The sequence below is a fragment of the Aotus nancymaae genome, unplaced genomic scaffold, assembly GCF_030222135.1.
Source record: "Aotus nancymaae isolate 86718 unplaced genomic scaffold, 86718_ANA_hifiasm-v0.15.2.pri h1tg000043l, whole genome shotgun sequence".
NCBI lineage: Eukaryota > Metazoa > Chordata > Mammalia > Primates > Aotidae > Aotus > Aotus nancymaae.
In genome coordinates, this window is record NW_026988457.1 from 27,422 (window position 1) to 52,752 (window position 25,331).

A 25,331-nucleotide genomic window follows, 5' to 3' on the forward strand; every position below is an offset into this window, starting at 1 on the left:
GAGAGGTGAGGAAATATTATTGTGAGAGTATTTTTTAAAACTTTTATTATTATCACTTTTAAGGTGATTTCATTACTATTTTGAATAGACAGGGTAGAGTGCAGTGGTATAGTCATAGCTCATTGCAGCCTGGAACTCCTGGCCTTCCCTCCAAAAGCACTGGGCTGACAGATGTGCACCACTGTGCCCAGCCTATTTTTTATTTTTTAGAGAAAGGGTCTTGCTCTGTCACCCTGATGGAGTGCAGTGGTGCAACCCTAGCTCACTGCAGCTTCCAACTCCTGGGCTCAAGCAATCCTCCCACCTTGGCCTCCCAAGTAGGTGGAACTACAGACACACAACATGAATGTCTGGTTGAGACAGTAATTTTTTAAAGAAAAAATAAAATACAGGCCAGGCGCAATGGCTCACACCTGTAATCCCAGCACTTTGGGAGGCCGAGGTGGGCTAATTGCTTGAGCTGGGAGTTCGAGACCTGCGTGGACAACATGGTGAAACCCCATCTCTACTAAAATACAAAAAATTAGCCAGGCATGGTGCTGCATACCTGTAGTCCCAGCTACTCGGGAGGCTGAGGCATGAGAATTGCTTGAACCCAGGAGGCAGAGATTGTAGTGAGCAGAGATCGCACCACTGCACTCCAGCTTGGATGACAGAGCAAGACTCTGTCTCCAAAAAGAAAAAGTAAAGAAAAAACAAAATTGAATTGAAAGTAGTCTTTCCAAATTCAGAGAGTAAAGAGGAGACAAGAGGCAAAGGGAAGGAAGTGGAGGAGAGGAGGAGAAGATTAGAAGACTGTAAGAAAAATGAGAGGGAAGAATTTTGGAAAATAAAGAGAAGGTAACGAAAAGCAAGCAGACGAGGAAGGAAGGTAGCCAGATGGCAGGCTGTGATCTGCTTATAGGCAGCAGACGTTTGAAATCACAGAGAACAGCGAGCAGAAAGGTAGTTCAGAAAGAACACAAAATTGAGGTAGAGACCATGGTTCAAGGCGGGCTCCAGGGCCTTATCAACACTGCCCGGATGGATCTGGGTTTAGCAACAGAGGAGGCAGTGAGCCTGCAGGCCACCGCCAGCCCACAGCACATAGGGTGCGGATTAGACAAAGACACTCAGGGTGGCTGGCTGGGTTTCAGCCTCCACTCCTCCCCTGGGTGAATGCCCACATGCAGGGAACAACCTGAACCGCGGTTCAGAAAGGGACTGACAATGCTACGCTTTGTTTTGAGGAAGGATTTCTGAGGACTTCCTATCTCGACCTTCAGCGCTGGAAGCGTCAGAGGACTCTGCGTAGCCTGGGAGAGCTGTGCTGGCTGTGACCGCGCAAGGGATCCCAAGCCTTTATGCTACAATTAGCCAAAAGCCAAAGTAATATTTTAGGTGACTCCAATAGCAAACAGGGGAGAAAAGACAGACTTTAAGGGATACAAGTTAAAATAAACAAGAAAAAAAGATATAAGCATGTCTTTTCAAATCTTTTTTTGGTTTGTTTTTTTTTCTTTAAAAGGAGCTTACCGACTTAAATTCCAGGAATTCCATTCCTTTGGCAACTTGATATGCAAAGCAAAGAAGGTCTTCAAATGTAAGCACATTCAAGTCCTCCTCTTCTTCCAGCCTTTTTTGGTTTTCATATTCAATTTCATCTGTAAAATAGAGCCAGTCTTCACTTTTGCCAAAACTCTAAGAAGTTGCCTTATTAATTCTCTCTGGGGAGGTATTCAAGCCACAGTTAGGGGAGGTGCTAAGACGTACTCATGAAGCTATCGCATTATCTTCCCAGCAGTGTTGGAGCTGACCTGTTTATGCTGCCTACAAAGGGTCACTGGAAGCTTGTTTTGGTTAGAGATAAACTTTGGAACTGCTTTGATGGCTGATGAGCTCCTGATTGATTAGTCAGTAGTTTTAGATACCTCTCTTTTGCAATAGGTAGGACTGTCACATTGGGAAAAGAATTAATATTAATTGAGTGTCTATCCCATTTTATAAACTGTATTGTGCATTTCATATTCTTCCATTTACTCCCTGTTTTTTTGAGTTGAAGTCTCACTCTGTCGCCCAGGCTGGAATGCAGTGGTGCAATCTCGGCTCCCTGCAACCTCCACCCCCTGGGTTCAAGCGATCCTCCTGCCTCAGCCTCCTGAGTAGCTGGGATTACAGGCATGTGCCACCAAGCCCAGCTAATTTTTCCATTTTTAGCAGAGACAGGGTTTCGCCATGTTGGCCAGGCTAGTCTTGAACTTCTAACCTCAGGTGATCTGCCTGCCTTGGCCTCCCAAAGTGCTAGGATTACAGGCATGAGCCACCGCACCCAGCCCCTCATTTACTCCTTCTGACAGTCCTGTCAGGAAGGTAGTGTTAGGCCTATTTTATAAATAAAAAAATTGTGATTCTGGTGGTCACATAACTTGTCCAAAGTCATCCAGTCAGAAAGCGAAGTAAGCAGAAGTTAATCCAAATTCCGTTTTTTCTTTCTTTTTTTTTTTTTGAGGCAGACTTTCTCTCTTGTTGCCCAGGCTGGAGTGCAATGGTGCAATCTCGGCTCACCACAACCTCCGCCTCCCAGGTTCAAGCGATTCTCCTGCCTCAGCCTCCCGAGTAGCTGGGATTACAGGCATGCACCACCACGCCCGGCTAATTTTGTATTTTTAATAGAGACAGGGTTTCTCCATGTTGTTCAGGCTGGTCTCAAACTCCCAACCTCAGGTGATCCACCTACCTCGGCCTCCCAAAGTTCTGGGATTACAGGTGTGAACCACCTTGCCCGGCCTAGTTAATCCAAATTCTATATAACTTCAGAACTCATTATCTCTTCCATTTATTAGGTAATAAGAAGGCTCTAATTAATATATGACTTTAAATGAATAACCTGACCAAATAAAATAGTCTTCAGTGTTCATTAGTTCAACGTTGACTTAAAATCTGCAACATACAAACTCTGTGGCTGTTAGCTATCATCTGACATGAACAAATTTTAAAATGCTTTTGTGTCACACACTTTAAAAAAATAGCTAACATAAAACTTTGGCATTCATTTCCATTCTACAGTGCTACTACTTAGAATAAAATATTACCTTCAGAGTGAAATGAATTCCCATGAAGCCCTGAGATCGGATCCGAGTCCTGGTGTATTTGAACTTCTCTTGAACCAGTCATGCTGTTAAAAAAAAATTGTTTTTTCATTATTTACATTCTTCTTCTCAGCAGACATTTTATTTTAAAAATATAATTAATCAAATAAATGGATTCCAGTTATAAGTTGACTTTTAAATTAAAAGCACACCATCCATTTGTCCATTTGCTGTGTATATTAAAAACATCTGTATAATTGAGCTTGCCAGTCTAAGATAAAAGTAATCCTTGTTTTCCATATAGAATCTTACAGTTCAAAAAGGACTTCATTCAATCCTTGCCACAACCTACAAGATGGGTGTTAAAGTCACATTTTATAAAAGAGAAATTAGGCGCGGTGAGATAAATATGATTTGAGCGGAACCAGGACTCACATCGATCTCATTCTTTGCTTTCTGAACTCAGCCCACTTTCCCTCACATAATACAGATCTTCCCGAGAGTCCTGTAAGTGTTTCGCCATCCTTCTTTTTTCCATTTTGCCTTTGTAAAGCTCATTTCCTTTTACTGTGAAATTAATAAATAGCAATAATACAAATCTCTTCTAAGGTATATAAAAATTCTTCCCTGAGGAGTTCTGTATGTATTATAAATAGATCATAATTCAATTTATTCCAATATATGAGTTTAACACAATTTACAATTTACATATCTTTAGGAAATGGCTTCATGCTTTCAGACCATAGATATTCCAAAAGGAATAATTTCGATATATTTAATATTCCAGTGAACAGAATGAATCAAAAGGGCCAAGTACTGACCAGTAGGTGCTAGTCACACACATATGACTCAGTAGGATAGCCCCTCTGTTCTAGAATGTGGTGGCTTTATAGAGTTCTCATTTCTAAACGATGATCTGAGAAATGCGTGCAAAGGGGAGGACTGGTGTGACGGGCACACACGGGTTAAGGGCAACTGCACATGGACGTGCATGGGGATCTCCGGGGGGCCTGGTGGCTTTAAGACACTGGGTCTCTGTCTCAGATCTTGAAGCCCAGAGGTCTGCACTAAAACTTACATTCTAAGAAAACAAAGCTGGGACTCTCAAAATGCATCCCTAAAAAGCCCTGGTAAAGAAAAAAGTCTCCAACAAACAAATACACCTTCAGAATAAGGGAAAGCTTCCATACAAGCAGGGAAATAAGAATGCGCCAAGGCTTGGCCAGGTGCAGTGGCTCACACCTGTAATCTGAGAACTTTGGGAGGCCGAGGCAGGTGGATTATCTGAGGTCAGGAGTTCAACACCAGCCTGACCAACATGATGAAACCCCATCTCTACTAAAAATACAAAACTTAGCTGGGCATGGTGGCATATGCCTGTAATCTCAGCTATTCAGGAGGCTCAGGCAGAAGAATCGCTTGAACCCAGGAGGCAGAGGTTGCAGTGAGCCAAGATCATGCCATTGGCCTCCAGCCGGGGCAACAGAGCAAAACTCTGTCTCAAAAAAAAGAATGCTCCAAAGCTCAAGGAATGCTTCCATCAGAATGTCTGTGAATCAATTCGGAGAAAGGTGCTACAAAGTCATCATGCTCAGGCCCGGTGTGGTGGCTCATGCCTGTAATCTCAGCACTTTGGGAGGCCAAGGCAGGCGGATCACCTGAGATTGGGAGTTCGAGACCAGCCTGGCCAACATAGTGAAACCCTGTCTCTACTAAAAATACAAAAATTAACCAGGCGTGGTGGCACATGCCTGTAATCCCAGCTACTCAGGAGGCTGAGGCTGGAGAATCGCTTGAACCCAGGAGGTGGCGGTTGCAGTGAGTGGAGACTGCACCATTGCACTCCAGCCTGGGCAACAAAGAGCAAAAAAAAAAAAAGCCATCACATCCAAGTAATTAGCAAGAAAGTTCAAGGATGAGAAGGAGATCCCAGCAAACTCCTACAGCCCTCATTTATGCATGCTAAAGCAATAAATCCCTGCAGGACCAAGCGTCTCTTAGGGTCCCCAGAGATGCAGAGGATAAATGCAGAGCACAGAGACAGAGTTACTGCTACTTTACTGTGTCAATCAATTCATACTAATATTTTAGAATCCAACTTGAGTTCAGTGTTCTTTTGCACAGTAGTCCCAGGACTTGAGCTATTCTCTTTGAATATGTTAAGTACTTTGGGAAAAGTCTTCATTCTTTCTACCAATACCTGTGTGGCAACCAGGTGTCCTGAAAGACTGAGTAATGCACCTTTCCCCAAACCAAATAGGTATATAGTGTGCAATGCAGGCATGGGTGGAGAGAGGCTAGCTTAGCCATAGTACCTGTACTGAAGGAAAGGGACAGGGCTTATTGTTCCATGTCAACAGGGAAACTATAGCAAAGATATAGGAAATCTCTAGGTTGCAGGACCCACAGACCACATAATGTCTTTAGAAACTGGTCAACGAAGTGTATTTGAACAGCACACTTTGTCTACATTGTATGATGTGTAATTATGAAACCCTGACCCAGCCTCTTACCTGGAATTTGGATGTGATTGGAAAGAGGGGTAAAAACTGAAATTGTGTTCCTTGAAAATCTCTGTCCAAGTCCTGTGAAATTTTTCTCTTTTACTTCTTAGATAGTTGAGAAGATCACCATAGCAACAATATTCAAAAATCAAGTAAATTGGTCCTGAAATAGTTACAGTTTCAATTATAGGCATACAAACAGCACACTGTTATTTCAGAAGTCTATGTAGCAGACAACATACTCTTATGAGGGCTCAGTTCTCTACCGACTTGGGGACAGTACAACTTTTTCTGAGCCTATTTCTTCTTATACTTTATTTTTTAATTTTAATTTAATTTCATTTTATTTTGAGATGGAGTCTTGCTCTGTCACCCAGGCTGGAGTGCAGTGGCGCAATCTTGGCTCACTGCAACCTCCGCCTCCTGGGTTCAAGCGATTCTCCTGCTTCAGCCTCCTGAGTAGCTGGGACTACAGGCACGCGCCACCATGCCTGGCTAATTTTTTGTATTTTCAGTAGAGACAGGGCTTCACCGTGTTAGCCAGGATGGTCTCGATCTCCTGACCTCGTGATCCACCTGCCTCAGCCTCCCAAAGTGCTGGCATTACAGGCGTGAGCCACTGCACCTGGCCTCTTCTTATACTTTAAATTCAGTTTCAGCTTTTGCTCAAATTCCTTTGGAAAGCAGCATCTTCTTGACTTTCTCTGTGGCCTTTGTCTATACATGTGGCCTCACCAATACCACTGGCCTCTTGGATTGTCCAGTTTGCAACTGGAAGTAATGTGTTTGCTGTATTATAGGCGAACAGTTGGTAACTATATGCTGATTTGCCGTTTGCTTGAGGAGGGAGAAATATATTCCCAGTCATCTCTCAGATTCACTTTCCTGTTTTTCCCTTCTTTTAGTCCCAGCCCCAGGCCTGCCACTGCAGAAAGAATGAACCTTGGGCACATCACTTGGGTATTTCTAGGCAGAAGAGAGAGGATTAGAGGGCATGCCCCAGAGAATTCTGGGAAAGTAAAGTTTGGTATCCTAGCTGTGCCTTATTTGACAGCAGCCCAACTAGAGCAGTGGCCAGGCTCTGTAACCATTCTCACCACGCCTGTGCGCCAGCTTCCGAGCTGGAGGAGAAGCACAGACACCACTAAATCTACTTGCAAAGTTGTCGTTCTTGTTTTTAAGCAGGTGAGAATTACGTGTTATATTCCAATAAAGCAGGTGAATGAGGCATTCTTTATTTTGACCCCTCTGATTTATAGAGTGCTCAATGTCTATTTCCACTTGGGTTTGAGAGCTCACACTGTGACTGAGAAAAGACAAAAAATTTAAATAGAGAGAGACAGAACAAACATCCTCTGTTATCAGGCTACAGTGTTTTTGATGAGATTTTCGTGGAAGTGGTTTACCTGACAGCGTGCATGCTCCCAGCAGATTCACAATATTCTCGTGGTTTCCCAGCTGGGTCATCATCTTGAGTTCTGACATGAGTGCCTCTCTTTCAGAGCTGTCCGCTTTTTCTGTCAAAGAAAGGAGCGTTAAACACATAAAACTTGGCCAGGCGCAGTGGCTCACGCCTGTAATCCTAGCACTTTGGGAGGCCAAGGTGGGTGGATCACTTGAGGTCAGGAGTTCAAGACCAGCCTGGCCATGATGGTGAAACCCCCATCTTAAAAAAAAAGAGAGAGAAATAAAATAAAATAAAACTCAAGTAAAATAGGAATTTTATGTCATTAAATAAATCAAAAATTTTCTCAGCTCGGAGTCAATCTGCATTATTTATTTAAATTCAAAATTATGAGAAAGGCCAAGTGAAGTGGTTCACGCCTGTAATCCCAGCACTTGGGGAGGCTGAGGTGGGTGGATCACTTGAGGTCAGGAGTTCAAGACCAGCCTGATCAACATGGTAAAACCTTGTTGCTACTAAAAATACAAAAATTAGCCAGGCATGGAGACAGGTGCCTGTAATCCCAGCTTCTTGGGAGGCTGAGGCAGAAGAATCGCTCGAACCTGGGAGGCAGAGGTTGCAGTGAGCCAAGATCGCACCATTGCACTCCAGCCTGGGCGACAAGAGCGAAACTCTATCTCTAAATAAATAAATAAATAAATAAACAATATCCTCTGTTTTAAGACAGAATTTCTCTTCTTTTTCTTTTCTTTCTTTCTTTTTTTTTTTTTTTTTGACACAAGGTCTCACTCTGTCACCCAGGCTGTAGTGCAGTGGCACAACTTGGCTTACTGCAGACTCTGCCTCCTGGGCTCAAGTAATCCTCCTACCTCAGCCCTCCAAGTAACTGGGACTACAAGCGCAGGCCACCACACCTGGTTAATTTTTGTTTTTTGTAGAGATGGGGGGTTTCACCGTGTTCCCCAGGCTGGTCTCGAACTCTTGGGCTCAAGCAATCCGCCCACCTCCACCTCCCAAAGTGCCAGGAATACAGGTATGAGCCACCGTGCACAGCCTAAGGCAGAATTCATACTGTAGTACAGGGTCGGGCACGGTGGCTCACGCCTGTAATACCAACACTTTCGGAGGCCAAATGTGACTGAGAAAAGACAAAGAATTTAAAAGACAGAGAGAGAGAGAGAGAACAAACAACTTCTGTCATCAGGCTATAGTCTTTCTGATCAGTAATCCAATGTGGGTGGATTACTTGAGGTCAGGAGTTCGAGACCAACCTGACCAACATGGTGAAACCCCATCTCTACTAAAAATACAAAAAATTAGCTGGGCGCACCGGCACATGCCTGTAATTCCAGCTACTCGAGAGGCTAAGGCAGGAGAATTGCCCAAACCTGGGAGGCAAAGGTTGCAGTGAGCCAAGATCAAGTCCCTGCACCACTCCAGCCTGGGTGACAGAGTGAGACCTTGTCGCAAAAAAACAAAACCGAACCAAAGACTATAGCATAAATGTTGAATGTAGTAATGTGCCTTTCACGGGACTTCCGTCTACCTACCATAATAAAAATCCTTACAGTTGGCCTCAAAAGAAACAAACAAAATAGTAACACATGCTTTTCCTTCACAGTACAAGTTAACAGAAGGGAGAAGCATACTTTTTTTGTCTTTTGAAGTCTTGAATCTGTTGTAGTCAGAGAGAGATAAGCTAGCAGTGTCGGTGAGAGTGGTTGACTCTAGCCCGTGGCCCTGAGGTCTAGAATGTTAGATTTGCCAGCAAGTCCAATGGGAGGCAGTCAAAGAGGACTAATTCCCACTACCAAGTGCTCAGCAGACCCATCAATTGACATTGAGTAATATAACTGCCAAGCAGGCTAAAACATATTGGTTGGCCAATGCATTCTCTCTCTAGGGAAAATTCTAGAAAGCTCAGCAAACTGTACTCATAACCTAGCTTAGGAGCACAGAGTAAGGAAGGTCACTGTGGAATCCCAGGGCTCCTGTCATTGCTGCTGATGTGCAGCTGGTCAGGGCAGCCCAGGCAGCTGCAGGGGCAAGGGCAAGGTCTCTGGACTTCCCTCTCCAGGCTCCAGGAACCACCCCTCTGTGAACAGATTTCTTCTTCCAGACATAGTAACTTTTCTTTACATTCAGTGAAGATTTGATTCGGTTTCCAGGTTCCATTATTTGGTCCAGGAAGACATTCTAACCTTTATAGTGGCTTCTTCTGTGTGGACATCCTCTATTTCATCTTGGGCAAGCTCTCGGGGGTATCCTTGTTTCCAAGATTTTGGCTTGGGGGTGGGATTTCCTGTGGGCACTGGGACCCCCAATATACCCTGTCTACAGCTTCATGCTGGACAGGGATTCAGGGCTTTCACTTGTTCATGTCCTATTCCTCAAGGCTAAAATGGTATCTTACACTTTTTGGCATGCTTTGCTGCTTCTAAGCACTTTCATATACCATTACCTCTTTCATTCAATCACTCGACAAGTATTTATTGAGTTCTTACTATGTATGAGGCAATGTCCTAGACATTGGGGAGTGAAAGATAAACAAGACACAACTCTTGTCTTCCTGGAGTTTGGAGTCTCCTGGAGAAGGGAGGGAAGTAACTAAGCCATTACAATACAATGCTGTAAATGCAATGTGGCAGGCAAGCGCGCAGGTCCTCACGCCTGTACTCCCAACAGCTTGGGAGGCCAAGGCAGGCAGAACAATTGCTGGAGCTCAAGAGTTCAGGACCAGCCTGGGTAAAATAGCAAGACCTCATCTCTACTTAAAAATAAAATACCCGGCCGGGCACGGTGGCTCCTGCCTGTAATCCCAGCACTTTGGGAGGCCGAGGTGGGTAGATCACGAGGTCAAGAGATCGAGACCATCCTGGTCAACATAGTGAAACCCTGTCTCTACTAAAAATACAAAAAATCAGCTGGACACGGTGGCGCGTGCCTGTAATCCCAGCTACTCGGGAGGCTGAGGCAGGAGAATTGCCTGAACCCAGGAGGCGGAGGTTGCGGTGAGCCGAGATCACACCATTGCACTCCAGCCTGGGTAACAAGAGTGAAACTCCGTCTCAAAAAAATAAATAAATAAAATACCCATCGATGATAGACTGGACAGGGAAAATGTGGCACATATACACCATCGAATATTATGCAGCCATCAAAAACGATGAGTTTGTGTCCTTTGTAGGGACATGGATGCACCTGGAAACCGTCATTCTCAGCACACTGACACAAGAACACAAAATCAAACACCACATGTTCTCACTCATAGGTGGGTGTTGAACAATGAGAACACATGGACACAGGGAGGGGAGCATTACACACTAGGGTCTGTTGGGGGGAAATAGGGGAGGGACAGCGGGGGGTGGGGAGTTGGGGAGAGATAGCATGGGGAGAAATGCCAGATATAGGTGAAGGGGAGGAAGGCAGCAAATCACACTGCCACGTATGCACCTATGCAACAATCTTGCATGTTCTTCACATGTACCCCAAAACCTAAAATGCAATAAAAAAAATATATAAATAAAAATAAAATAGGCCGGGCGTAATGGCTTATGCCTGTAATCCCAGCACTTTGGGAGGCTGAGGCAAGCGCATCACCTGAGACCAGGAGTTTGACACCAGCATGGCCAACATGGTGAAACCCCATCTCTACAAAAAAAATAATAATAATTAAAAATAATAAACTAAAATAAGGCTGGGCACGGTGGCTCACACCTGATTACTCCCAGCACTTTGGGAGACCGAGACGGGCAGATTGCCTGAGGTCAAAGAGTTCGAGACCAGCCTGACCAATGTGGTCAAACTCCCGTCTCTACTAAAAATACAAATTGAGCTGGGCATGGAGGCGCATCCTTGTAATCCCAGCAACTTGGGAGGCTGAAGCAGGAGAATCCCTTGAACCCGGGAGGTGGAGGTTACAGTGAGCTGAGATAGCCCCATTGCACTCCAGCTTGGGCAGCAAGAGCGAAACTCCATCTCAAAAAATAAAATAAAATAAAAATTAATTAATTAAATAAAATAAAAATTAGCTGCACCTGATGGTGCATGCATGTAGTTCCAGTTACTGGAAAGGCTGAGGATAGTTGATCACTTCAGCCCAGGACTTCAAGCTTGCAGTGAGTTATGATCACTCCACTGCACTCCAGCCTGGGTGACAGAGTGAGACTGTATCTCAAAAAAAAAAAGAAAAGAAAAGAAAAAGAAAAAATGCAACGTGGCAAAGGCATGCAGGGGGACTATAGGGTCAAAAGGGACAGCTACCTTAGCCTTGGAGGAGTAGGGAAAGGAGCATTCCATGTCTAAACTGAGTCCTGAAGAGAAATGGGAGCTGGCCAGGTGATTCGTGGTGGACGGGGAGGAGAACGGTGCAGACAGTTGTGAAAGAGTGAGCAAAGGTCAAGAAAGGAGAGAGTACAGCGCCGCAGACATAGACCCTGCCCTCAGGAGACACAGCGGCTACTGGACAAATAGGGCAGCAATTGTATATTAAACAAGTATGTCATGACAATGATGGGGAAAGCCTGCAGAGACCTAATGTTGCACATTGCAAGGGCCTCAATCTTGTCTGTGGTGTGAGACAAGGCTTCCCAGAGGAAGTGGTGTTTAAGCTGAGATCTGAGGGAGCAGCGGGAGACACCTGCGGGGAAGGGGAAGCAGGAAGATCCACTTGTGCAAAGGCCCCACAATGGGTGGGAGGACGGTGCTGGGGGAACTGAAAGAAGGCCAGCACTCTGGGGAGCCAAGAGCAAGAGGTGGGGAGGCGGCAGTGGCCCAGTCATGCGGGTGGTGGAGGAAATGCGAAGTAGGAAAGCCATCTGATCTGCTTCGCCTTTAGTCACTGTCACTTGGACCTCAGCATGAAGTAGCCAACGGGAGGCAAGAGTGGATACAGAGAACCTGCTTCGGAAGCTTTAGTCCAGGAGAGAGCCTTGAACTAGGGTGGTGGTAATAGAGATGGAGGGACGAGGATGGACTCGAGAGACACTAAGCAGAAACCTGATAGAATTAGCTCACAGGGTGTTAGAAAGAGGATGGTGTCAAAGAAAAGTCACAGGCTTCTAGTGTGCCCAACTATATGGAATGTGGTTATTCACTGGCACTCATTACCAGTCACAGAGAGGACTGCTGGTGCAGGGCCAGCATTTGAGATGGAGTCTCGCTCTGTCACCCAGGCTGGAGTGCAGTGGTGATCTTGGCTCACTGTAACCTCTGCCTCCAGGGTTCAAGCGATTCTCCTGCCTCGGCCTCCTGAGTATCTGGGGTTACAGGCGCCTGCCCCCATGCCCGGCTAATTTCTGTCTTTTTAGTAGAGACGGGTGATTCCCAAGGGGGATTCACCTTGGGTACACTGCGTTAAAGAGAACTTTGAGACATCCAAACACTTAACATATGAGCCTGAAGCTCCGAAGGGAGATGCAAGCATGGGGGCCATTGGTGTATGGGAGGACGTCACGTGCATAGTGGGGATGGCCTGTGCTGAGTTTGTGGAGCGAAAACACAAGGCGGTCCAGGAGCAAGCCTGCAGGGATGCCCCATAAAAAGCTGCATGGAGCCTGGGCAATGCGGTGAAGTCCCATCTCTACCAAAAATACAAAATTAGCCAGGCGTGGTGAAGCACGCCTGTAGTCCCTCCTACTTGGGAGGCTGAAGTGGGAGGATGGCTTGAGCCTGGAAAGTGGAGGTTGCAGTGAGCTGAGATCACACCACTGCACTCCAGTCTGGGAGACAGAGCAAGACTCTGTTCCAAAAACAGCCACAACAACAAAAGCTGGATGGAAGAAGATGAGCCTGCACAGGACTGAGAAGCAGACAGAGAGGTGGGAGGAAAACCAGAATATGGCGACACAGAACCCAAAGAAAGAAAGCGTTTCTAGATGGAAAGGAGAGTCAGCAGCATCAGCTCGTGCTGAACGACCAAGTCATGTGAGGACTGAAAAATATCCATTTGGCTTGGTTTCAGGTCACTGTTGACCTTAGCGAGACAGCCAGCTGGAGGTACTTTTGCAGGATCAGTGGTGGTAATGGTAAGGCCAGCATCGGGACTGGATGCCGTATCGAACGGATGGAGTAATGAAGTAAGGATACAAAGGGCCCCAATTTATTCTCCTACCCAATGTCTTTTTCAACCCACACCTGTAATCCCAGCACTTCAGGAGGCCAAGGCACCCTCACTTGAGCCAGGAGTTTGCAACCAGCCTGGGCAATATGGTGAGACACCATTTCTAAAAAAAATAAAAACAAAATTAACCGATCATCTTGCCACACTCCTGTGAGGCTGAGGTGAGAGGATTGCTTTAGTCAAGGAGGTTGAGGCTGCAGTGAGCTATGATCTCGGCACTCTACCGTTGGCAACAGAGCAAGATCCTGTCTTTAAAAATAAAACAAAACAGCAACACAAATGTAAGAAAGAACTTCTGCCTGTGGCAACAGTACCCCCAAATATCAAAGCCTATAAAAAATAAATAAGCCCAGCACAGTGGCTCAAGCCTGTAATCCCAGCACTTTGGGAGGCCGAGGCGGGCAGATAGCTTGAGCTCAGGAGTGCCAGATCACCCCAGGCAACATGGTGAAACCCCGTCTCTACCAAAAATACAAAAATTAACCAAGCGTGGTGGTGCGCACCCATAGTTCCAGCCGCTCAGGAGGCTGAGGAGGGGATCACCTGAGTCCAAGGGGTGGAGGCTGCAGTAAGCCATGATCGCGGCACTATACTCCAGCCTAGGTGACAGAGAGAGACCCTGTCTCAAAAATAAAATAAAAATAAACAAAGAGAGAAGTGGAAGAAGAGGTAGAGTTTTGTATTTATGACTTGAATTTTGTTTCGTGACCGAGTTGATACTCACCCCAATCTACTCCATTTTTAGCCTTGAAACATGGCAAACAGTAACCATTACAAAGATGGAAGAGAGAAGAAGGCATGGGTGGGAAACTGTGCCTCCCATGTTTGTGCATCTTTGTTGCTCTCGTTCCACTATACCGTACCTTTTAGCATTTTGACGGCAACCTGGATTGAGACTCCTGTTTTGCTAATTCCATAAGCTGTTGCATTCATCACCTTTCCAAAAGCACCTGATCCTAGTACCTGCCCTGCAAGATAAATGGGTGCATTTTAAAGATTTTCCAGTGGAAAAGAAATGCTGCAGAAACATTTGGCACAATTCATTCTTTTTTTTTTTTTTTTTTTTTTTTTGCACATTCCATTCTTACCAAACTCTAAATTTTCTCTTGGAAACTCCCATTTAAGATCATATTCATATTCTCTGAAATCAACATAGAAGTATTCATTATCTGAGGAGCCGGTCACCTGTACCATCTGCATCTGGCTTTCATACCTAAATTGCTTCAGAGATGAAATGATGAGTCAGTTAGGAATAGGCAGCTCTGCAGATAGAGGAAACAGTAATGAATTTTTACCTTTGCTTTTACCTTTTTGTACTTGTGACAAATTAACACGGTTAAAACGACAATGAAGAGGAGACAAAACCCAATTGTTGCGTAGAATGAGATGTTGTCTTGGATGAGAGGGAAGGGGCCTGCAACAAAAGAGTGTCACTCAGAGATGAAATAGAATTCCTGTGTGACATTGTGAATAGTAGACAGCTCATTATAGTCTCTCACAAGCACGCTACATATACTCCACTCCCCACAGACAATCAGGCAATGTCCCTGTAAAGGATATGTTTCCTTCCTAGAAAATTGCAAATTATTCTGAATCCATTCTTTGAAACCATTTACTAGGATTACGAGAATTACAACTGGGCCAGGCATGATGGCTCATGTCTAAAGTCCCAGCACTTTGGGAGGCTGAGATGGGAGGATGATTTGAGTCCAAGAGTTAGAGACCAGCCTGGGCAACATGGCAAAACCCCATCTCTACTAAAAATACAAAAATTAGTTGGGCATGGTGGCAGACACCTGTAAGCCCCGATACTCGGGAGGCTGAGGCAGGAGAATCACTTGAACCCTGGAGGCAGAGGTTACAGTGAGCCAAGATCGCCACTGTACTCCAGCCTGGGCAACAGAGCGAGACTCCATCTCAAATGAAAAAAAAAAAAGAATTACATGGATTTAGACCTTTAAATCCACGGGATATACAAGTCAGAGAAAAAAAGAAGCTTATATCCCTTTTATGAAGGTCTCACATGAAAGTGAAAAAGTCCGTTTTGTGAGGTTGGTGCTCCTAATTATCAGGGTGGGCAGCCAGGTTTCAGAATTGTTTAACTTAGAAGGGCTCTAAAAAGCAAACCAAAAATTATAAAACAGCATGCTAAGGGCAAATAAGGAGGCTAACCAAAAGGAAAATGACAGACTCCAAGTGACGAAATCTGCCTCTCTAGCATGAGATCCTTCCATGGAGATTCACCACACTGGGAGTTTCTGCTTCTCCCGTCACTGTGAGTCACAAGGGCACAAGCAGGACTCCGCCCCAACCTGCGAAACAGTCTGTCTGGGGATTCTTGCCTGACTCAAGAAACCTTTCCTCATGCACTGGCCCTATGGTGTCCTGTAAAATTCCCCAAGTAAAAGTGAGCGAAGGGGACGAACTTCTAGTGGGGAATTCCTGATGGTGAAGTATTACAATAGCAACTGTTGTACCTGGGGAGTTTAAAAGGATCGTCTCACAAGACGTGCCAAGGGAATTGTATGCACAGCACTTGACCAGGAACCCTCTTATGGCTTCACTCACGTTGAGAGTACTGCTCGACACCCACTGTCCAAACACTTTCCTGTTAGCCCTTCTATTCCATACTCCTTCTGTGATCTCTTCTGTGCAGCTGGGAAAAAAAATGGCAGAGAAGTTAGACAGGTGAGCTGTCATCAGACTGGAATTTAGGGTTTCTGCAGCGAGTTCTAAAAGAGATTCATGCCGGGGGCGGTGGCTCACGCCTGTAATCCCAGCACTTTGGGAGGCCGAGGCGGGCGGATCACGAGGTCAAGAGATGGAGACCATCATGGCCAACATGGCGAAACCCCGTCTCTACTAAAAATACAAAAATTAGCTGGGCGTGGTGGCGTGCGCCTGTAGTCCCAGCTACTAGGGAGGCTAAGGCAGGAGAATTGCTTGAACCCGGGAGGGGGAGGTTGCAGTGAGCCGAGATAGCGCCACCGCACTCCAGCCTGACGCCTGGCGACAGAGCAAGACTCTGTCTCAAAAAAAAAAAAGAGAGAGATTCATCCTGTATAAGTTATCAGAAACAATCTATGACCATTGAGAATTATGGTTGATTCAGAAGGCGAGCATTTTAAGTCTTTCATCATTTCTTCTTAAACTGTATTCATGAAACAGTCAGTATGTCAGAGAGTTTTATGTTCTTCCATAGTAAGAGATATCAATGTCCTTATTACTTGGGAGACTTGTCTGAACACTTCTTCCAGGTCCAAGATGGTAATGGGTATCCATCTGAGGAACAGGACGCCTGACTTGCTGATGCTTCCGCGAGCACTTGAGGTTTCCCTACAGAAAAGAATGTATGAAACAAGCTCACTGGCCGGACATAGTGGTTCACTCCTATAATACCAACACTTTGTGAAGCCAAGGTGGGAGGATCGCATGTGCCCAGGAGTTCAAGACCAGCCTGGGCAACACAGCAAGACCCTGTCTCTGAAAACAATAAAATAAAATAAGGCCACAGACTATGGTACTTTCTGGAAATAGTTTCAAAGTTGCCTTCGGTGCAGGCTACCCATTTACTCCAGGGCAATTTGTGCTTCTGGGAGGATGTCTCATTCAGAATGCCTCCAGACCTCTGGTTATTTCTTCTTTCCTCCTTGCCATGCAACCTTCTGGTTGGGCAGCCTCAACACCTCTCTGCTACACACCATTTTTCCACTGCCTGCCTCCCCTGGAGAGAATCCATGTATAGACCTCCACCTGCTTGCACACCTTAAAACGATTCTTGGCTTCAGGAGAAGTTGGACATCTCATTGTTTTATAAGCCAAAGAAATGAAAATTATTAAAAACAAATAACTGAGAGATAAAATGACTTTCAGCCTTTCCTTAACATGACCTTTTAAAATACTAAAATCAATAAAGTCCCCACACTAATTCATATTCAGAGACAAAGTGAAATAAACCTTTCAGCTTCTGAGGATAAACATAGAAAGAGATAAGTGACCAGATGCGGTGGCTGTCACCTGTAATCCTAGCACTTTGGGAGGCCAAGGTGTGAGGATTCCTTGAGGCCAGGAGTTTGAGATCAACCTGGGCAACAAAGGGGGGCCCCCTCTCTACGAAAATGTTTTTAAAATTAGCTGAGCATGGTAGCATGTGCCTGTAGTCCCAGCTACTCAGGAGGCTTAGGTGGGAGGATCACTTGAGCCCAGGAGTTTGAAGCTACAGGGATCCATGACCATGCCATGGCACCCCAGACCGTGTGATAGAGACTCAGTCTTAAAAAAATGAAACAAAGGCCGGGCGTGGTGGCTCACGCCTGTAATCGCAACACTTTGGGAGGCTGAGGCAGGCGGATCACCTGAGGTCAGGAGTTCAAGACCAGCCTGGCCAACATGGTGAAACCCTGTCTTAAAAAAAAAAAAAAAAGAAACAAAACAAATAAGATAAAAAGTAAAGAGATATATGACCAATGCCAGTAGATCTGAGAGTAAAATTTGAAAACACTTCAGCATATAAAAACAGTTGTTTGTTTTGTTTTTTTAAAGATGGGGTTTCACCATGTTGGCCAGGCTGGTCTTGAACTCCTGACCTCAGGTGACCTGCCCGCCTTGGCCTCTCAAAGTGCTGAGATTACAGGCATGAACCACTGTGCCCGGCACAAAAACAGTTTTGTACTATCTCTTCTAAGCCATTACTTAGCTCCTCCTAGTTAAGACTAATACAGAGTTAAGGAATTAAAAGATAAAAATTAAATTCTTGACCATTTAACTTACTTCTTATATTCAGTGTGAACATTTTGGTAAATTGGGCATCATCATTTTCTGCATGGAATATATATTCTCCTGGCTGGTGCTTATGGTTGCAAAACTTGGATATGCTGTTTGGAAAAGAATTAAAGACAGATTTAGCCCGATTGCTACAAGAAATGCTGCAACCAATGACAGCATGCATGGGAGGAGGCTTTCTTGAAATGCTCCCCACTTGCTAAAGTTCGCTGGAAAGGGAGATGTCCATATTCTAGACCCGTCTACTCAAAGTGTGGTCCACAGACAGGCAGCATCAGCATCACCATTGGTATCATCTGGGAGCTTGTTACAAATACAAGATTTCAGATCACTGGCTCAGAATCTGCATCTTAAAAGATGATAGTCATACGCACATTAAGAGTTGGGATTGGTGGAAGATCCTCAGCGAGACAAAGTTCCTGCCCTTCTTGTTCTGCATAGACTAACTTCTCAAAACTTGTGCAGGTGGAGGAGCCTGTAGTTCAGAGGTCCCCAACCCCCGGGCTGCAGGCTGGTACCTGTCCATTGCCTGTTAGGAATGGCGCTACAGCAGGAAGTGAGCAGCAGGCAAGCGAGCTTTACCGCCTCCTGTCAGATCAGCAGAGGCATTAGATGCTCACAGGAGTGCAAACTCTATTGTGAATTGCACATGCCAGGGATCCAGATCATGTGCTCCTTATGAGAATCTAATGCCCGATGATCTGAGGTGAAATAGTTTCATCCCGAAACCATCCCCCTACCCCCAATCTATGGAAAAATTGTCTTCCACGAAATCAATTCCTGGTGCCAAAAACATTGGGGACTTCTGCTGTAGCTGTCCTGCTTCCTGAAATGATGGTAAAAGGCAGAACCTCTCACCAATCCTTAACTTAAATAGCAATGAACCGTGATGAGGGCTCAAATTGACTGTGCTTGTGCAGTAACCTGAGTGGTCTCAGCAGGCTCTAGTGCCTACCTGGAGCACTCATCAACCACTCAATATTCTGACACAGATAACCTGATCTTGGGGACTGTCCACCACGACCAGCAGGCCTGTGGGTTGCTGAACACTGCAGTGAGATGTTGGGTGGTGCAGGAGAGGCAGGGGAACAAGGAGCTGTTGAATGTGCCTTCATGCACTCACAGTAACGAAATTGGAGAAAAAGAAAAAATTTCCCTTAAAACAGAAAAAGAAATCTAAGGCTTGTCAGAAGATATCTAATTCGACCTCCACATAGCCTACTTAAAGTTTAAAAACAGAAAGACCATGCCTGGCAGGTTAGGAAGGCGAGCCAGAGCGGATGCAGCTTTGGACGAGGTGCGTGGAGGATGCAGAAGACCTAAGGAGTACAGCTCCTGTCCTCAAAGATACCATAAATCAAGTGGGTGGGCAGGACCCATGCAAGTGGAATAGTTAAAGCATTAAACTGAAGGCTAGCAGGCAATCAGAGAAGGCAGAGGTCTGTGTCCGTGGGAAAGTTTCCGGGGCTTCAGAAAGGAGGCAGAGCTCGAGCTGGATCCTCACAAATGAGTTGGTTTTCATGAGAGGGCAAAAGAAAAGGCGTCCAAGGAGGAGACAAAGCAGCGACTGAAGGCGCCAGATGGGAAGTCATAGGGCCGCAGTGGGGAGGAACGGTGAGCCTCTCCCAGGAGCAGAGTATCATGAACAGTATTTTATTTACTTATTTTATTGATTGATTGATTGATTGATACGAAGTCTCACTCGGTAGCCCAGGCTGGAGTGCAATGGAGCGATCTTGGCTCATTACAACCTCCGCCTCCCGGGTTCAAGCAATTCCCCTGCCTCAGCCTCCCAAGCAGCTGGGATTACAGGCACACGCCACCACATTCGGCTAATGTTTGTATTTTTTGTAGAGACGGGGTTTTGCCATGTTGGCCAGGCTTGTCTTGAACTCCTGACCTCATGTGATCCTCTCGCCTTGGCTTCCCAAAGTGCTAGGATTACAGCATGAGCCACTGCACCAGCCTTACTTTCATTTTATTCTATGTAATTTTTCTGTAGAGATGGGGTCTCATTATGTTGCCCAAGCTGGTCTCAAATTCCTGGCCTCAAGCCATCCTCCCACCTCGGCCTCCCAAAGTGCTGGGATAACAGGCATGAGTCACAGTGCCTCGGCCTGGAACACTATTTTATGTTCACTCGCTGATGGCAGCAAAAGTTTACTGGAAGTTTAAAGGCAGCTGTAGCAACCCAATAACTAACTCTTTCATTCAACTGTCAATGTTAGAACCTGACTGTGATGGAAATTGAGGACAAAACAGCAAAAACAAAAAATTGGGTTTCTGTTCTCACAGAATTTACAGTTTGGTGGTGAAGGTAGGGGGCAATAAGCAGTTAAGAGTGTGGGAAGTTTCTGTGATAGGGGAAGTAAAAGTTCAGGTTTGAGGTTTCGGAGTGTGACAAGAGGAGTCAGAGAGGCAAGGAGAGAAAAGAGCAAACCCAAGAGGCACCAGAAAAAAAGAAATGGCAGGGGCTGGATTGGATACATAAGATAAAGGGGAGAAGAGAATCCCAGTTGATCCCCAAGACTCAAAACATGCCTGTAATCCCAACACTTTGGGAGGCTGAGGCAGATGGATTGCTTGAGGCCAGGAGTTTGAGTCCAGCCTGGGCAACCTAGTGAGATCCCATCTCTAAAAAAAAATCCACAAACCACCACTGCATAATTGCAGCTTTTGAGCCCACATTTATGTGACACCAATGTTCTGTGCCCTGAACTCCTAAGCCAAGGTAATTCTGTGTATAGTGAATGACAGAATTCATCTCTCTGACCTATCAAAAGTTTCAAGCAGTTAAAAGCTGAACTTTGGGCAGGTGTGAGGGCTGACATTTGTAATCCCAGCACTCTGAGAGGCCAAGGAGGGTGGATTACTTGAGCCCAGGAGTTTGAACTCAGCCTGGGCAACATGGCAAGACCTTGTCTCTACAGATTTTTTTTTTTAATTAGCTGGGTGTGATGGCACACACCTGTGGTCCCAGCTACTCGGCGGTCAAGGTAGGGGAATCACTAGCGCCACTGCACTCCAGCCTGGGAAACAGAGCAAGGCCCAGCCTCAAAGAAAAAAAAAAAATGCTGATCATTGAACAACGTGTTTAAGCTTGTTTTGCTTTGTTAACAAGAAGCCTGAAGAAGTAAAAAAGGAGAATGTCTTATCCTGACCTACTTCTGGACAACAAGGAGGAAATCACTGGTGAAGTGGAAACAATAGAAAGATGGGGGAAAGCCGGATTACAGCTCCAGGAAGGAGAAGAGGAAACAGAGCGCCGAGCAAGTGCCCGACCTCAGGAAGGCAGTGTGGACGAGGCCCACGTGGAACTGGCCCAAGAGAAGAAAGATGTGAGCTTCTAGCAGAGAAAGTGTAATTCTCTCTGTACAATGGCCAGAGTCCTGAAAAAGGAGAAGAGAGGCGATAACAGAGAAAGCCAGTGTGGCTCACCAGGGACCAGTCAATCCAGTGGAAAAAGAACAACCCGTGCAATCGTATCATGAGGTAGACCCAAGCAAAATGTTTCATAAACGTTTTTCTTCCTCAGTCTTCTGTGCTGTCTTACTGGAGTATGGTTTGCCACGGTTTAGAAGGGAGAGCACCTGAAATATTTTTCACTCTTCTGAACAAACTCCAGGTAGGAAATTGGTCACATAAATAGCAGGAACGCAAAATTGAATATCCAGGTCACTTTAAACTGCTTTTCCTCCTGCTTTGATAGTTAGCCCTGGAAACAAGGACAACTGCAGTGACAACTGTGTCCTGAGCCCCTGGGAATTCCAAGGGGACTAACCAATTAGGCTGATTGGGAGATGCAAAGCTTCCTCTTTCCCCTAGGGGTTTTCTACAAATGGCCAGCCGGCAAGAGAGGGAGGTCAGGACATTTGAGTTTACAGTGAAACAATAACTCAGCGTCTAAGAAGTGTTCTTACTACAACTATGAAAAGGGGTTTCTTGGCTGGGCACGATGGCTCATGCCTGTAATCCCAGCACTTTGGAAGGCCAAGGGAGGCGGATCCCTTGAGGTCAGGAGTTGGAGACCAGCCTGGCCAACATACTGAAACCCCGTCTACTAAAAATATAAAAAACTAAAAAAAGAAAAAAAAAAGAAATAAAAATTAGCCGACATGGTGGTGCACACCTGTATCTCGGCTGCTCTGGAGGCTGAGGCACGAGAATTGTTTGCAACCAAGAGGCAGAGGCTGCAGTGAGCCAAGACTGTGTCACTGAACTCTAACCGGGGCAACAAGAGTGAGACTCCATCTCAAAAAAAAAAGATGTCTTCTCTGTACTCAAAATGCAAGTCATTTTTTATTTTTCATTTAGCACCTAGAGGGTAGGGATTGAGAAGGGGCAGGCTCTTTCCAACACCTTAGGGAGTAATTTAAACTAAAAAGTAAAAAATGCTTTATCCAAAGAGCACGGGACTATTGAAGTCGAATCAGAATGCAAAGAATAATAAAGCTTGTACTGGGGAAACTGAGAGCTTCTGGAACAGGAAAATAAAGAGCTGACAAGACCAAAGGTGGCTTTACATAGCACCAAGGGACAGCCACCAGGAGGCCCAGGCATCGCATTTCCCCCAGGCTGCAGTCAGCGGGGCTGGGTGAACACAGCCTGGCTAAAGTTGAATCTGATCTTTTCAAGTTTCTGTCCTGAGTTAAAGTTGCATGGGGAGGGGTGTGCTGATGAGTTCATATTTCTCTGTATAACGCCATGCTTATTTTTATTTGATTTCAGTGGAGCTGACAAGCCTGGGAGTGTACAACCACTTAAGACTCAATAGCAGGACCAGGTGAAGTGGCTCATGCCTGTAATCTCAGCACTTTGGGAGGTTGAGGTGGGCAGATCACTTGAGGTCAGGAGTTTGATACCAGCCTGGCCAAGATGACGAAACCCTGTCTCTGCTAGAAGTGCAAAAATTAGCCGGGTGATATGGCACACATCTGTAGTCCCTGCTACTCGGAAGGCTGAGGCAGGAGAATCACTTGAACCCAGGAGGCAGAGGTTACAGTAAGCCGAGATCACACCACTGCACTCCAGCCTGGGCAACAGAGCAAGACCCCGTCTCAAGAAAGAAAAAAAAACAGGTGTATGCATTTCTATTTTCTGTGTAAAAAATCTCACAGTTTTGAAAAGAATAAGGGTCAAGAGGCAATACAGTGAAATGGTTCAGAACACAGACTTTGAAGCTCCCTGCTGCCGCTGGAATCCCAACTCTGCCATTGCCTGGTGGTGTGAACTTGGGCAAGTCAGTTCATCTCTCTGTACTTCAGTTTCCTTTTCTGTGAAATGAAGATAATAATACTATCTACCTCATATGGTTTTTGGAGAAATTTTCAAGATAAAAAAGCATTTATGTATAAGGTGTTTACAATAGCGTCTAGCACATAGTAAACACAAAAGATGTGTTGGAGTATCATTACTGTGAGGCATATTAAGTCCAGTAATCATTTCAAATAATAATGAAATTTAGAAGCTTTAGTCTAGACTACACGTAAGTGTGAAAATCACATCAAAATAAATAGAGCCCGGCTTGGTGGTTCATGCCTGTAATCCCAGCTACTCAGGAGGCTGAGGAAAGAGGATGGCTTGAGCCCAGGATTCCGAGGTAGCCTGCACTATGATCACACCTATGAGTACATACTGCACTCCAGCCTGGGCAACATAGCAAGACCCCATCTCTACAAAGAATAATAATTTTTTTTTTAATTTCAAAGAAAGAGAAGGGAAAAAGAAGTTGATGCCCATCAACAGGAGTTAGTTAAAATAAAATTTTTTTCATTTTATTCTAAAATAAAATTTTAAAAGTGGAATTCTATGCAGCCATTAAAACAATAAGGTAGATATAACAACATACTTATGAATATAGAAAGATACTCATGATATATTTTAAGTGAAAAATCAGATTACAAATGGTACATTATTTGCTGTTTGTACAAAGATCCACACTGTATGTTTCTATCATGGTGGTTACATAGAAAAACTCTGCAATGTTATCTCTGGCAGTGGAATTATGGGTGTTTTCTTTTTTAAGGCAATTTCAGAAAAAAAGAATGAATAAAGGGTACTGGCTTTTCCTTCTATGATTGGGCAAGTAATTTAGCATAAATTTCCACAGTTCATAAATGGGATTATGAGGATTAAATGAGATAATGCACCTACAGGACATGATAAGAGCTCAAAGAAGGATCTTTTATTCTCACTGAATGGCTTCATAAGCTGTGGTTAATAACTTACAACCGAGTGGGGTCTTGGGAAGACCTGTAGCCAGGAATGCTGTGCCAAACTGCAGAAGTGAATGGGAATGGGATTTAGGTAGGAGCTGCTGGTATTTCACTAGACTCACTTTTCCCTCATTTTCCCTTCTTTCTGTCTATGCTCAAGGCTCAACTCCTTCAGAAAATAGGGAAAAGAAAAAAAAAGCTCCTCCCCAGGCTCCATAATCTTCCTTGATTGCATGTCACTCATTGTATGTGACAGCCTGCTTTTCAGTTTACAGTTCTGAGCAGAACCCTGGCTCACCACCCAGAACCCAAAGGACCACCACACGGCTACAAGCACTCCGTCAGTGCCTACGGTGTGCAAAACTTAGATTCACAGAGTGGAAAATTAAATATTTCAGGGAGAAGGAAAACATAAGGCTTAGGCAAGTCTAAAGAGAATCTTTCAGACGAGATTACTAAGTAATTACAACAATCCCATTCCTTTTTTCTCCCATGAAAGTGAGAAAAGTTGAGATAGATCTGGTATTTGTAATTAAGTCTGTAGAGATAGGAAATTATACAAGCTAATGGCTGAAATATTCTGAAAACCTTAATCAGGACCAGGACACCTGGATGGCTAGAAAGTTATAATTTAATAAAATGTAAACATGTAAAGGCAAATCCTAGTAAACTTTACCGTAATATTTGAGGAAGTAAATTGGAGAAATGAAGCCAGGAAAGTGGGGAAGCTGAGAGATTTCTGGTGCACACGCCATGACCGCACCAAAGTTTTTTCAGGGTAGTGTTATTACAGGGGCCTTTCAGTTACAGAGTTTTAGAAATTGCATCACTTTGCCTGTAAAATCTTGATACCTGATTAAAATACTGTACTTCCCAAACCAAATTCAGTTCAATTACATTACTGAATCTAGATGTTAGGTAAAGAATGCTCACACACTATTATTTCAGCTTATTAGTAAATTTGAAACTTTCTATAATAAAAAGTCAAAAAGAAAGATGGGGGCAGTGGCACACAATGAGTTGTAGCTACTCAGGAGGCTGAGGCAGGAGGATCACTTGAGCCCTGGAGTTAGAATCCAACCTGGGCAACATTGTGCAACCCTGTCTTTAAAAAGCAAAAAGAAGGGCCAAATGCAGTGTTTCAAGCCTGTAATCCCAGCACTTTGGGAGGCTGAGGTGAGCATATCACTTGAGGTCAGGAGTTCAAGACCAGCCTGGCTAACAGGGCGAAACCCT

At 44.8% G+C, this 25,331-nt stretch overlaps 1 protein-coding gene across 5 annotated transcripts in view; it reads right to left on the reverse strand.

Moving 5' to 3' along the window:
* The window catches only part of FLT3 (fms related receptor tyrosine kinase 3), a 137,785-nt gene that overhangs the window by 21,056 nt on the left and 91,398 nt on the right, over positions 1-25,331 (reverse strand). For all 5 annotated transcript variants that reach the window (XM_064361709.1, XM_064361711.1, XM_064361712.1 and 2 more), the window contains 10 exons: positions 17,869-17,972; positions 16,326-16,434; positions 15,576-15,754; positions 14,406-14,512; positions 14,187-14,319; positions 13,962-14,066; positions 6,979-7,089; positions 5,582-5,735; positions 3,072-3,154; positions 1,516-1,643 (listed from right to left, as the gene is read on the reverse strand). In XM_064361709.1, coding sequence (XP_064217779.1) covers positions 1,516-1,643; positions 3,072-3,154; positions 5,582-5,735; positions 6,979-7,089; positions 13,962-14,066; positions 14,187-14,319; positions 14,406-14,512; positions 15,576-15,754; positions 16,326-16,434; positions 17,869-17,972 — 1,213 coding nt within the window. The remainder of the gene's footprint in view (positions 1-1,515; positions 1,644-3,071; positions 3,155-5,581; positions 5,736-6,978; positions 7,090-13,961; positions 14,067-14,186; positions 14,320-14,405; positions 14,513-15,575; positions 15,755-16,325; positions 16,435-17,868; positions 17,973-25,331) is intronic.